The 14,917-nt window shown below is 36.0% G+C and overlaps 2 protein-coding genes across 2 annotated transcripts in view; one reads left to right on the top strand and one right to left on the bottom strand.

The window, feature by feature from the left end:
• Window positions 1-1,567, bottom strand: part of LOC113228458 (TBC1 domain family member 16) — a 17,086-nt gene extending 15,519 nt beyond the window's left edge. Inside the window, exon 1 of the mRNA XM_026461771.1 lies at window positions 1,470-1,567. The gene's annotated coding sequence lies outside the window, so the exon portion shown is untranslated. The remainder of the gene's footprint in view (window positions 1-1,469) is intronic.
• A 471-nt stretch (window positions 1,568-2,038) lies between these two features.
• The window catches only part of LOC113228643 ((E3-independent) E2 ubiquitin-conjugating enzyme UBE2O), a 41,849-nt gene continuing 28,970 nt past the window's right edge, over window positions 2,039-14,917 (top strand). The window contains exons 1-9 of the mRNA XM_026461999.1: window positions 2,039-2,313; window positions 2,676-2,903; window positions 3,829-4,071; window positions 4,207-4,321; window positions 4,890-5,021; window positions 5,242-5,378; window positions 7,269-7,438; window positions 7,910-8,035; window positions 13,710-13,911. Coding sequence (XP_026317784.1) covers window positions 2,089-2,313; window positions 2,676-2,903; window positions 3,829-4,071; window positions 4,207-4,321; window positions 4,890-5,021; window positions 5,242-5,378; window positions 7,269-7,438; window positions 7,910-8,035; window positions 13,710-13,911 — 1,578 coding nt within the window. The 5' untranslated portion in view covers window positions 2,039-2,088. The remainder of the gene's footprint in view (window positions 2,314-2,675; window positions 2,904-3,828; window positions 4,072-4,206; window positions 4,322-4,889; window positions 5,022-5,241; window positions 5,379-7,268; window positions 7,439-7,909; window positions 8,036-13,709; window positions 13,912-14,917) is intronic.

Raw genomic sequence — 14,917 nt, 5'->3', positions numbered from 1 at the left:
GCATTGAGTGACTACACCTAGAGTCGTATTCTAGAACTCTACTCAGTGCTCAGGTCAGAACTTGAGTATGATTCAAAGCACTAGAAATCATGCTCAAGTCTTTGCCATTAGGGTCGTATTTCCAGTGCTTGAAATCATACTCAAGTCTGCTCAAATCCTGACTTGTGCTTTGAGTATAGTTCTGGAATACGACCCATATCCTCTAAGGACTACAAGGCCTCCCCGTGTTTCGTAGCGTCAGTCTTGCTCTTGCTAAATTGTTAATGCAATGACCTCGAATTTATATACAGGATTTCGAAAGCTTATTTTAAAATAGCGGCAAGACCTAAGCGCGGGAATACACATCCGATTTGGTCCACTGATGGTCGGATCCAACTATCGGATCGGATTTACTCAATACATGTTCGATAGGCGTCCGATTCTTTCGTCGGGATTTTTCTGAACTAACTGCAGTGTTGCCAAATTATGGGAAATTCCCCAAAAGCAGGGAACAACTCGTTTGGGGATATTGTGGGGATTATGCTATGTGGAAAAAGTGCCCTCGCGTTCTAGCATTTTAACACATTTGTCTTGAATTGTAAAATTACAACTACTATTATCAGTCACCAACAAGAGCCTGGCTCTTAAATAGGATGTGATGATCAGTCGGTGCGTGTTGAGCGCGCGACCCTTCCTCACGTTTTGGCCAGTCCCCGGTGTGAAAAAAAAAACAGCTGTTGCCAAACAAAGCCGAGCAGTAGGTATTTCAATACCACAACTTGCCACTCGTCAAGCTTAAATATTAAGGTTTAAACTTAATTTAACTTGTTGAGTATATTTCTAATTATAGCGTAACGTATATTTATAGATGGGCACATTTTGACTTTCTTAATTAATTGATATATTTTTAAGCGTAACAATAATAATATAATAAATACTGAGAATTAAATCCCCAAATTTATAACCTTGGACTTTGAATTATTAGCATTGGCAACGCTGCAAATCGGAGGGAAGAATCGGACGTGTATTTCGTCTCCCCGCTAAAGTATAGAGATCGGACCGGTAATAAAATCGGACGCTATTTCCGACTCCGACCGGATCGGACGTGTGTTGAGTGTTCATATAAATACATATATGGTAGTCGAATCAGACTATTAGATCCGACTATCGGATGAAAAATTGAACGTGTATTCCCGCACTAAACCGGGCCTATTTGTTGCTGCAACTGACAACCGTTATACGAAAATTTTAAAAAAGCTTATAAAATTGCTGCTTTTGCGTAGCGCCTTACACATGCCCAACATTTCAAAAATGTTGGATGACATATCGACCAACACCTGCACTTATAATACGTTTGACAATGAAATGAATATTGCGTCAAGTTAAGCGGGCCCCTTTATGATTAGATTTTTACATAATTATCAACGGAAATTTTGATAAAAATTTTATTATATTAAACTTTAAAAGTTTGTAACACATTAAACTGTTACCTTTTCTCTCCCCTCCTTGGAGACCTTGGTCCGCTCCGTGATATACTTTGATTTTGTTACCGAGGACGTTTGCGCAAGTGCGTAGTTATTCCGGGATCGTATGTTACACAACGTTGTTGTAAGTGATTGAAAAAGAGAACAACTATATTAATTCATATCAATTGAATTCTCGTACAGCCTCAAATGTAATTTTAAAACTAAAAAGTCAATATTTTGATACGATTTTCGTATTTTGGAGGTTATATGTTACGCTCCGATTTATTTTTTCTGATTAGTTCATGGAATAAATTCCAAAATCGATAAAAGTAAAAAAATATGAATTTTTTAAATAACACTATTTTAAATGTTACTTTCTACTACTATAAGTTTAATGAAATGCATATCGTGAACTCTATTTTTAGTTATAATATAGCACATATTGATAATTTGATAATTGAAAACGTTTCCTACATATACGGTACGTAAATTGAAACGTTATTTTCGCACTGCATTGCACCGCAAGATGGCGCTTGCATTGCATAATTGATTTCACGCATGCGCCACACATTGCAATCAGCTGTCAGAAAGAACATTCACGTAAAAACAAAATTATTTGTGTCTTTCGATAATTCCCGTCAATATGGCGGGGCAAAATCCAGGTTCGCCAACTGACTTTCAGTATTTTTACGAGGATGAAGTGTATAAAATCAACAACAGCGGCCAAGTGGTTTTTGGTCTTGTACTTGAGAACTATGAAGCCAACTTGAGTGATCAAGAAAGCGACACTGAAACACCCATTCAAAAAGGCGAAATTCGTGTTGTCTGGCACCCATCCGGCACCGAACGAGTTATATCCGAGAAATCTGTGAGTATGAGACAGCTTTCAGGTGTGAATTTCATTCCGGCACAGGAGAGATTTTACCATTGTTACATGATGTCGAAAAGTTATTATGTTAGGTATTTTATAATAGGTTCATCTACTCTATTTCTTTGCGAGGTCAAATGAATGGTATGGAATTTTGATATACTTATTTCATTTTGTGAGTTAGCTGTGAGGGTATTACAAGTATAACAATAAGCAAGAAACTTGAAAATTACCCACATTTACAAATGTTTGTTCTGGGCACAATTTTTTTAATATACTATTAAAATAGTATTTTTTGAACATATATGTAGTACGAGAACATTTCTATGATCAATAATAATGATAGTACATAATTTCTTCAGGTGGGCCTGTCTGACAGGTCTCTCATGCCTGGAGATGTAGTCCGTCGAATGATAGCTGGCAAGGATACGCAGAGAGGCTACTGCAGAGAAATTATAATGACTGCAGCACTTCAAATTGTAGGCACAAAACATGTCATTCCCAATGTGGCTAGTGAAAGACTGCAACCTTTGGAGGAATTCACCCCTGATCTTGCTGTGTGCCTCGATTCCTGGGTTGGCACATCAAAGGTATACCATGACAACTCAATCTCATTATTTTGAAGCTCAAGAACTTTTTTATGTATTAAGTTATTTATTCTCTATTTATAAACATTCCAAATAACAAGAACTAGTTCTATAATTTTGCAATCTGAAATTTATTGGGTCCTAGAATATTTTTGCATAAAACATTTGTAAGGGACCTAAATATGGATCAATGGGCTATGAGCTATGATGAGATATCTGTGACAAGGGCTATATGGTACAAAACTATCCAATTATGTTCTCCAAGAAAGCCCTGGTTCGAGCAGGGTAGCCTATCTAAGCCACTGTTAAAAATTGCTCTTAGACTACATTCTGGTTACATTCCATTAAATAAATTTTACTATCTCTTGAGAAGGGCAGAATCTCCTCAATGCCAATTTTGTAACAAGTTGGAAGACATGCTTCATTTAATGGAATGTGATCTATATGCGGGCTGTCGGACCCAATATCAATGAAAAGACATTGGTCAGGTGGGAGAGCTAAATTTAATGCTGAGCAACCCGTTGACGAAGAGTGCTGAAGCTCTATACTCCTTTGTGAGGTCTTGCTTTCTGATGAGAAGCAATACCTCATATGTGAGTAGTGTTATTCAATGTATGTTAAATGTTACATTATGAGGCCGACATAAACGCCTGAATGTCCAATTCAGATTAAAAAAAAAAACTATCTATCTATCTATCCACATGTATATTTTATGTGAATAATATTTTGAAAGAACTTGCATAATTGTTTGTCAGTGTGTGCCCTAAAGTTTATTTGTTTTATTGAGAGTAGAAAACACTATGGCGTGACAGCCTTGATATAAGCTTGTAAGTGGTAAGAAGTGCACTGCTAGTTCTAAAATCTGCTGTGGCATCTTTAAATGAAATACCATTTTAACGTGCAATAATAAGTTACTCTTTATTGCCAGGCTGTCCATAGCAAACTGCGTCTTGTATCTGCTGATGGCTCCAGGCTGGAATACCCTGATCTTGACAGCTGCCCTCTTGAGGACTACTCTATGCGCCGGCGCCGTTCCACACCCTACTCCTCATCAGAGTTCTATCCTGGCCAGGTGGTCTATGGACCCTTGGGCTCTCTGGATAATGCCAACTGGTTACATGTCACTAAGGAGATGAAGGCAGCAAGAAAGCATAAGATGCATGATCATAAGGTTTACTTCTTGTTAAAATAATCCATCAGTTCAGTTATTAGCTCAGTTAGTTCATATCCTCAAGTTATTTTGGCTATTCTGCTACTACTATAATGTTAAAACCATAGAATTAGTCCTGAATTTTTCTACATGCAGTTCACAGTCGAAGCGGTAGTAACGGAGAGCGTCAGTGTGCATTGGCAATGCCGTGCACTGTGCACGCACCCCTCAGATCAAGCTCAGCCACAGCAACCTAAATTTCTTGTTGAAGGTAATAAATGTATAGCAAAATATTTTGTCTGTTACATTAATTATTAACTTGTGAATATTACATTAATTAAAATGTATATATTTAACTAAGATTATGAGATTTTTATTAATCGTATTTTTTTAATGAGGTTTTGAGGAGCCACCTTGAGTGACTATGTCAGCCTCATGGGAGGAATACTGGGTTCCCTACTCAAGTGACATGTTCAAAAACTTGTACAAGTTTAGAGCACCAATACATACAGGCTCTCTGAGCCAACAATTAATTTGTCCATTGCATAAACTTACATTCCCAAACATTGTACCTCTCAGGGTTACGTTACGGTTACATTCCACCAATACATGATACAGATCCTCTATTTTATTGCAAGTACTGCACAATGGTGATGGTTTAAAACCCATCATATGAAAGAATTTATTAGCTGGAATGTGACCAGAACACAGTCTAAAAGCCAATACAAGGTATTTCCTTACTTAAGATTATGATGAATTGAGTGAGGAAACAGACTCCCTAAGTTATTATACCAATGTACCTTTATCAACAGAGTTACAATGATTCTTGTTATTCATAGGTGATGATCTGAGAAACTTAAAATTACTAAATGTCTTCGAGCCATGCACACTGCAGGTCGGTGATAGGAACTTCCTCACTATTGGCCCTGAAGACACTTTTATCACCAAGAAGCAATGGCGGAAACAACAGAGTACGTATTTATTCGGGAACTGTAAACCAGCACCGTCCATGCATGTTCTTTCCTTTGTCACTTGACATCTTTTGACATTTCTGTTAAAGCATTGTGATTACTCAAGATATTTGTTGCAACTGCATCAAATCAGTAGCAGCAAAAACTTTTTTATCTAAGTTATTCAGTAAAAAAGTCAATTACTAAATTGTCATTTGTTATTGTGTAATTTTATTTCTAGGTAAATATTATAGAAATATTCGCAAGCAAACGAAGCCTACGCGGAAATCCTCTAAGTCAGAGACTAACTCAACTGAACATATGCCATCAAGACCTAAGAAACGAGCTTCTTCACACCGCAAGATTAAGGCTGCTGATGTGAGTGTTATTTTGTAATAATTATGTAAATTTGTTGTTATCCATATATAATCATAAAAAAGCCTATAAAAAGTTTATATTCATTTATATACAAAAAATATTATGTACATTAAACTTGCTTTATTGTTTAAAAATGTTAGTACAGAAGCCATTGCATAATTAAGTAAGTGTAGTAAAGTAAGACAGATTAAATAAGTAACTTCAGATATGACTCTTAAAGGTGTACATTTGGAGTACTGCATTATATTTATGTGTCACAGAGACAATGACCAGAAAAACAGAGTAATTGCTAGAAGCATTTGAGATGTGGTGCTGGAGAGAAGAGACTAATTTAATTGTGTGGAAAGAGGGACCAATGTGATAAGAATAGTGCAAGAGTATTGCAATTGCACCTTGATAAGATACATTCTTGGATGAATAACTGGAGAATCAAAGCAAGCGCAGCAAAGTCCAATCGCATCACGTTTACATTGAGATGAGAAGATTGCCCAACTGTGAAACTCGGTAAAGATGTGCTACCCCACAATACTGTTGTTAAATACTTGGGACTCTACCTTGACCGCAGACAAACCTGGAAAACACATACAAAAGAAGCGTGATGGCGCCAACAACAAATTCAGAACAAGTTAACCATCTACAAAACAGTCCTCAAACCGGTTCGGAGTTATGGATTACAACTGTGGGGATCAGCAAGTATATCAAACTTGGAGATATTACAGAGGTACCAAAATGGTGTGCTCAAAACTCTGGTAAATGCTCCATGGTTCATAAAAATGGATGATATTCATGATTATCTGCAAATTCCTACTGTCAAACAGGAGATAAGTAGCATGACAAAAGCCTATGAGGACAGAATCTTACGACATGAAAACAGACTTGCACAAGCTCTGGACGAACCACACATGTGGGACTAAAGGAAGGAGAAGTTGGAAAGATGAAGGCAGCCTAATACAGGGCAGGCGAGCCTAACACGCCAAATAGATCATAATAAAACAATTGCTCATGGTCCATGGACCGATCGCACGTTGCAAAAGGCATCATAAAAAAAAGAATAGTGCAAGAAAAAAGGAGCTTATGAAAGACAATAGAGAACAGAAAGAGAGAGAGAGATGTTTGGGCATCGATACGTCATGATAGTTTTCTAAGAAACATCATAAAGGGGAAAATCGAAGACGAGACAGAGTACGATCAAGGCGAAATTATTTAGACCAAATAAGGGCGCGTTCCCATTATGTCGTGACGACAGATAGTCGTGCAGTTGAAAGTGTCGTGACTTGTATATTTAAATGAAGTTGTTCACACATAGAAAACACGATTAACTGTCATTCACGACTATTTTGATATTACGAGGACAGATTGTCGTGACAATGAGAGGAGCTAGAACGACAGTTGTCCGACGATAAATAAAACGTCACGATCAAAATGTGACGACAGATAATCGTAGCTTCAAACGATCCTGTCTTGCAATCGATAAGGCGGTTGCCGTGAACCGATAAATTGTCGTCACGATCTAGTGGGAACGGCTAGACACGACAGTCATTCAACGATAAAATAAACGCCCACGACGCAGTCACGACAGATAGTCGTGATATGCGAACAGGCTAGACGCGACAGTCGTCCAACGATAAATAAAACGTTACGACATAATGGGAACGAAGTAATCAGGAAATCGAAGTAAAGGCGCTGAACATAGATGGTTGGCGATTACTCTATTAAATAAGAAGAAGAATAGGTAGACTCTGAATGTAATGATTTGACGCAAAACGACGACTAATTGTACTTGTTACTTGTAAACATTTATTCATGCATTTACAGACATCAACTATAAGAAGGAAACATTGATTTGTGGAAGCAACTTCATTTATATGTATAACCCATTTTTGCTTACAGACCGATATGGAAGTAGATACGGAAGATAACATAGAACCAGATGACACTTTGAAGACTGAAAGCACTTGTCCAACTATCAAGGTGGAATCTAGCGGAGATGTGAACTCGTTGCCTGTGGCCAGCAGTTTGGAGGATACCATCACAGAAGAGAAAAATGATTCTGGCATTAGGTACGCCGCGTTTTCTCATTAGTTTTATTGGTTGATTTAAAAAATGTGCTTTGATTTAAACTTGCACGATTTTCACACATTATTTAATTTTTAGTTTGGGACTTAATCATGTATATAACATATTTTAATTTAAATACCTCGATGTTTCGAACGTATTGCAACGTCCATAGTCTCGAAGGGACCCGAGACGTTGCAATACGTCTGAATCGTCGAGGTAATTAAAATATGTTTTATACATGATCAAATCACGAACTAAAAATAAAAAAATGTGAACAACAAAAGATTAACACTTTAATCTACATGCACATAAGTATTCAACCCGTCATAGATAAAAACCTTAGGTGATAATGCATGAGGTTGTAAAATATATAAGTGCTTATGTACTCCAATAGTATCTATTACATTTATTTATTCTTCTATTTTTACGGACAATTGTACAAGTAGCATTAAATTTTTACGATTGTCAACCAGCCCGGAGCCAGCAAAAGAGGACAGTTCGTTACTGAACGGCGATAGCAAGTCCTTGGAGACGGCCTTAAACGACGATGACTCCGACAATTGGGAGAACACTAGCAGCGACGGCAGTGACACTGACAGGTTCAATATACATTTACTTGGCGACAAATGTTTCGATAATTAGAGAGAGACATCCCGCAACATCTATTATCTTAATTTTTATTATTGAACATGATATAATGCTAACAAATATTTAATAACACCGTAACAGCATAGTGATTTCATAAACATAATCGCGAACAGGCACGATGTTCTTTTTTCTGTATCCACCCATGTACGTTCCACTACTGGGTAGGAGTTTAAATCTGTAGTTGAGGGTTAAAGAAATAGCATTTTTTACTACAGATTATTTTAAACAGAATGTACTTTTTAAGGTATAGAATTTAGCATTTCAAAATTAAAATATGTTAAATAATATTCTCAGTACAAAGTACTAAAAAACCACAAACATATATCTAGATAGACGCCGCAAGTACAGCAATTTGAATGAAAACCGAGCGTGCCACGTTTTTTGTATCCACTATGACATCACAAGAACTATTTAGTGATGGGAACCCTCCTTCCGCGCCAAATCGATTGATTGAACGGAATACACACATTCCATTCAATTAATCGATTCAAGTATTCGTTGATTACAAGTAGTCGCAAAATATCAATATAGTAGAAAAATACGAGAATAAGATAGTTATATATTATTATATAACTATCTTATTATTATATTTAGTATATAAATAATAAGGACCCCTTTATTAAAACTTATTTTTAAAAAATTTTGATTACTTAAAAACTTAAATTTAAATTTTTAATCAACTTCAAATATTAAAATTATTGTCCTTGAAATAAAATAAGCTTATTATATAACTGCCTTTTTGTAATTGAAGATCTTATCGATTGACTTAAATAATGAAAACGCACGTCAATATGAACTTGCAACTGCTTTAATTAAATTTACTTGATAGTTTTCCGTCGGTGATAGATCAAATTGGTGTGATCAAAGTAGTCTTGCCATTCGCCAATCATGATTTCTCGGATTTCTAACTCTGCTACTCTTCATATTTGGATAGTATCTTTGGTGGGATAAACTAGACCACCTTCGTCCTTGAAAGCAACGAACTCATACGTATGACCAATTCCAGGTTTTTATAAAGACAGCGCACTGTTACATTGTCATTCATTCTCGCGTGTTTACGCGTATTCCATTCAATTAATCGATTCTAAATAGAATAATTATTGTTCAAGTATTTGTTGATTACTAGTAGTCGTAATATTAATATGGTAGAAAAATACTAAAATAAAATGGTTTAGTCCTTTATTTTACTTGTTTTAAAAAAATGTTGATTACGTAAAAAAATTAAGACTTTAATATTTAATTGACTTCAAATATTAAAATTATTGTCCTTCGAATAAAATGAGCTTATTACATAACATGTTTTTGTAATAGAAGATCTTATCGATTAAGTTAAATAATGAAAAGGCATGTCAATGTATAATATATGCGATTGCATAATTAATTTTACTAGATGGTTTTCTGTTGGTAATTGATCAAATTGATGAATGGCAAGACGAATGAAAATGTTACTGTTATAATTATTAATACAAAGATCGAACACTCGGAAAAAATTCCTTCGATCCTCCCGGATTCGAACCGACGCCTTTCAGCTTACCGTGCCAGAACAGCGACATCTCTCGCCGGGACTGGTAAAGGTACTAACTGGATGGTAAATCTTTCATAGATTTCTCATAGATGGCGCTACGACAAAGACACAACACAAGCACATAGAAGGATTCGTGAGGTCCGCTGGTTCGTTTCGTGGCTTCGTTGGTATAGCGTTTGGCAGGCTAGCGTTTTGCAGTTTATAATGGCACAATTATACATATTTCGCGTTTTCGACTGGTGTTTATCTACGCTAACGGTCGAGCGCGTTCTGAAGTGTAGCAGCGGCAACTAAGTGAATTTCACTTACTATGGGCACGCGAAGTACACTTGAGGCGTCTATCTAAATATATTTCTGTGTAAAAAACCGACCTCAGGAGTTTGTGGAATTACATCTATTTGCCAAGTTTTATTGGAAACGGTTTTTTTTCGGAAAATGCGCGAAACCGGATTCATCCCCTATTTGCCACCCTTAGGCGTGGAATATTTCCTTCAAATTTAAATGGGACCACTACTGAGGTACCCTCTTTCCAACAAAATACAGTCGAATTGAGAACCTCCTTTTTTGACGTCAGTTAAAAACAAACGATAGGACTTCAAGTTTTTTACCATTGCGTCATTGACTTACAAATAAATGGACGTCGGGTCCGGGCTAAAAAGTGTCCGAATTTACAGGGCGTTAAAATCGTATACACAGCGTCAATCACGCTTTAGTCTTCGTTTGTTCGACTGACAGCGCGCTTGTCAATGATGCCGTATTGTGTGGTAAAACCTTGTAAAAATTACTCAACTAAAGTCAAAAAACAGGATGGCATATCATATTTTCAGTAAGTACTACATTGTGTTATCATATTTATCATTTAAAAGTGTTATTTTATGCACTGGTATATAACGTATTTAATTTATATTTCAATTAATCGTAAATATAAATTACAAAAGCAATCAAAATAATCAAATAGCTAACTGTCTCTTTCCGACTTATTGCTTGCGTAAAAGACTGAACGAGACCTATCACATCAATTTCAACTGTTTGAAACACAAGCGTTTGAAATATTTAGAACAAAAAATTCATAGAGTCGCTAATGTTATTATTAAAATATTTTTTAATACATGTTAGTAATAGTTTCAAATATTGTTGTACTCTTTCTACGGCTCGGGGTTACGGGTTACGGGGTTGTTTTTAAAAAAAATCTCGAATAACTCGAGAAATCGGGTACGAGAATTCTCGAAACTCAAGAAAAAAAAGTCAGACACTCTAGCTCATAATAAATGGCATTGTATAAAATTCAACATTTACGTATAAAAATTATTTATAAATAATAAAGGCTACTCCATTATACCTGTGTTCAAGTAGTTTTCACTAGAAGCTACATATGGTGCATTTTGGTAAGTTTCCAGTAGAAATTGAATATGGTGTTTTTTTGCGCCTTTCAATTGTTGTAAGCAAAATTAGGCAGTACTGCAATGACATTACAATTTAAATTCAACGTTTTAGCTTTTTCATATTCCTTTACATATCACTACGTTTAAATAGGTTGACTTGGGACATTTTTTTTCGTGGGTTTTGTATTAGACCCGTCGTCCATTTGTTTGTAAGTCAATGCATTGCGTGAAATTTTTCGTGACATTTTATGATTCTAAAGCATTGTTGTACAAATATCTAAATTCCAAAATATGGACTTAAAGTCCTTTACCTCTCGCCTTATCTTATAAAGTTAAATCGTCTAACTTAAAATCAACCGCCATGCTGAAGTGTCCGGTAACAAAAGAACGAAGCTCATATGACAGCTATAGTATCGAATTTTGATTTTAATTTCATAGTAAAACTGGCATGTGTAGTACGTGTGAGCTTCGTTGTCACGTAGTATCTTATTTCGTAGTAGACCTCCAGTTCTTTTTATTTTCAAATATTTTACAGGTAGTTTTCTGTTACGTGTCTTCTTTCCTCAATTAGGTAGTATATACACTTTATTGCCTAACTTTAAAACTTACATTATGTTATTATCAAATAATGAATAACGATATAATGAATAACGATGTAATTAAATGTTTATTGTCGTGGGTTACGTGTATAGTGTGTTTTTATTGAAGACGGAGTAAAATGTCATTTGTGGGGTTGCCAGTTTTCATATAATTTTGAACAGTTATGTAGTTGTAGTCGATAGTTTTATCGATAGATTGTGAAAGAAGATAAAATTTTGCCAAATATTACTGAATAGTGAATGTTATGACTTTCTAATGATTACTAATTGCGGATTTGATTGCCTATATTGAATTAAAATGAAAAATTTTAAAATATGTCTCCTCTTTGTACTTTTCATTAAGATAGTTCTAAATACAGTGTATGTATATATGAGCTTCACAAAAATTTGCAATTCAAATGAACTTGTGTTTAATTGGATGAATAATGGGTCAAGGATGATTCAAATAAAACAAGCTCGGCTATTTATTCCATAAGCGTGACCAATATTCAGTCGATAATCGATAGAATGTTAATCGACTGCAATCACTAGCTGCTCGTAAGCGGGCAACACTTTTGCGCAATGAACTGTTTTTCTCCATCGAGTATATAACCAGAAATAGAGACGAAATAAGCAAATGGGTCTTATATCACTTTCAACTCTTGTTTGCGCTGAAAGCACAAATTAGAAAGCTGAAATAGTACAGCGCCAACAACTGACCTGTGTTTACGTCTCCATATATTCCAAAAAGATTCTGTATTTATTGTAATAAACATAATACCTCTAACAGATAATATCTCTCTAACATGCTATATCTCCAGTAGTTGATTGGTTTGCTGTTAATAACCTACTCCTTAATGAGAAAAAAACAAATTGTGTGAAATTTACATTACCCAATGTTAGAGAGATGGTCACAAACATTGTAGTTAGAAACGAATAATTGAATCTTATGGATACAGTTGTATTTCTAGGTATAACGTTAGATGCTAAATTGCAATGGGGTCCACATATAAGTAAATTATTAAAACGGCTCGGCTCTGCAGTGTACGCGATTAAAAAAATACGGAAACTTTCAGACGTCGAAACCGCTAGATTGGATTACTTCAGCTACTTTCACAGTCTAATGACATACGGCATTTTGCTTTGGGGTAATATCAATAGAATCTTTGTCCTGCAGAAACGTGTGGTTAGGACAATTTGCAATCTGGGCCCCAGAGTACTTTTGAGAGATAAGTTTAAGGAAATTAACATTCTTACACTAGCCTCACAGTACATCTATGAAAATGTAATTTATGTTAAGAGGAATAGTAATTTTTTATGAAAAATAGTGACAGACATAACATTAATACGAGGAATAAAAATAAACTAGCTGTTTTTTCTTAATAGTCGTCTTCACACAGTCACAAATTCATTTGTGGGGAAATGTATACGCTTCTATAACAAGATTCCGGTTCATATACAAAATTTGCCTTTCACGAGATTTAAAACTATAGTAAAACAAAAACTTTATACTAAAGGTTATTATACAACTTCTGCATACTTAGATGACAAAAATCCATGGTTGTAAACCGTTTAGCTCATGGAGGTACTCTCGATCCCTGATATTTCAAAAAGAAATTGTAAATGTTGAATGTGTACAAATGTTATTTACAAAGAACAACCCCTATAGTTTCTTGCTAATTCTTCTCAGGGGAAACTGCCTTACGAATGAACGATAGAGTTTAACCAATGTGACGATTTCAAGTGTAATAATGCTTACCTATGAAATAAAGATTATTTTGATTTTTGAAAAAAAAAACATTGGGGTCTGTTCCATTCAGTGGTGTGGGAAAAACATCAAAACATCTAATTACAAAACAAACGGAATCCCATTTCATTTTTAATTAAGTATGTCATTTTTAAATTTTCGTCCATTATAGCAAAGCTGAAGTCAAACTGGTCGATTTGAAGTGAAACAATTGACGTCGCCCTTGTCGAATTCGGGCTGGTCAATCAGAGCTTAATTGTCACCGTAATGACATGACAGAATTGTTTTCAAACAAATTAAATGACATTTTGTCTCTATTTCTGGTTATATACTCGATGTTTTTGACTATAGTAAAGTAATTTTAAGGGGTGCATTGTACGATGTGTCGTTCAGTGGGGCCACGTGGTCATCTCGGTGCTCGTCGGCGGCGTCGCAGCGCGGCAAGCGCTCGCCGCAGCTGGCGGTGCGGCTGCTGCGCGGCAAGCGGCTCAAGCGGGCCGTGCGCCGCGCGCCGCCGGCGCCGCCGCCGCGCCTCGGCGACCGCGTCGTCGTCGAGACGCTGCACACCACCTCGCGCGCCAACGTCGTCTGGCAAGTAAGGAACCCTAATTTTGTCCCTTCACTTTTTCAAACGTTTCGTATCTTAAAGCATAAAGTAACTGAAATGCAAAAAATGCATTGTATATATAAACAGACATATGGACGGGTCGTCTTCTACTTCGCCTTACCGAATGCGACGCAATCAACTCGCTGTTTACGCTAAGTCGTCCGCCGCCTTCGCAGACTGTTCCGCCTTGCCAAAGGCGTCGCAGTCACTTTAAAACATTAAAATTATTATTTTTTAAGTAGGCACAAAAACTAGAGTTACCACAAATAATTATATGACAATATATAATTATATTATCATTTTATAACTAAAAAAGGACCCACAAATTATATTTTAAGTTTTGATTGTCCGACATTGCGCTTGATAATCTCAGTACAGAATACTAAAAAAACCGGCCTCAAAAGTACTCATATTACATATAATTACCAAGTTTTATTGAAATCGGTTACCGGAAAGTGCGCAAACCCGGATTCATCCCCTAGTTCGCCACTATACGGGACTTGACACAGGAGATAATAAAAAGCGGTTCTCACTACTGAATGTATATTGAAAGAAAAACGCCTTGGATTGGAGAATAGCAAAATCAACCATTAAAATAATTGCTCCTTATAATAAAATTTAGGCGCTATTTATAAAAATGAATCTTCATGCGTGAACAGCCACCCTTAGAGGTGGATGATTTTCTTCAAAATTAAATGGGACCACTATGGAGGTACCCTCTTTCCAACAAAAAAATAATCATGAAAATCGTTTCACAGATACCGGAGTTATCGCGTAACATACGTACAAAAAAAACATACAGTCGATTTGAGAACTTTCTCCTTTTTTGAAGTCGGTTAAAAAGTAAAAAAGTGTTGTCGACCGTAAACGGAGTTACTAGTTTTTCTAATTTAGCCGACGCATTGTTTTTCGAACTTTCTTTAAGTGCTGAACTTCGATAAGTGCCTCAAATGCACACTTGAGTCCAGCAACTATTGCCATACCCTTAAATGCA

This window comes from Hyposmocoma kahamanoa, unplaced genomic scaffold (genome assembly GCF_003589595.1).
Source record: "Hyposmocoma kahamanoa isolate Upper Pololo Valley unplaced genomic scaffold, ASM358959v1 232, whole genome shotgun sequence".
In the NCBI taxonomy this organism is placed as follows: domain Eukaryota; kingdom Metazoa; phylum Arthropoda; class Insecta; order Lepidoptera; family Cosmopterigidae; genus Hyposmocoma; species Hyposmocoma kahamanoa.
Note: the sequence above shows the minus strand (reverse complement) of the source record. Positions and strands in the feature narration are given on the sequence as shown.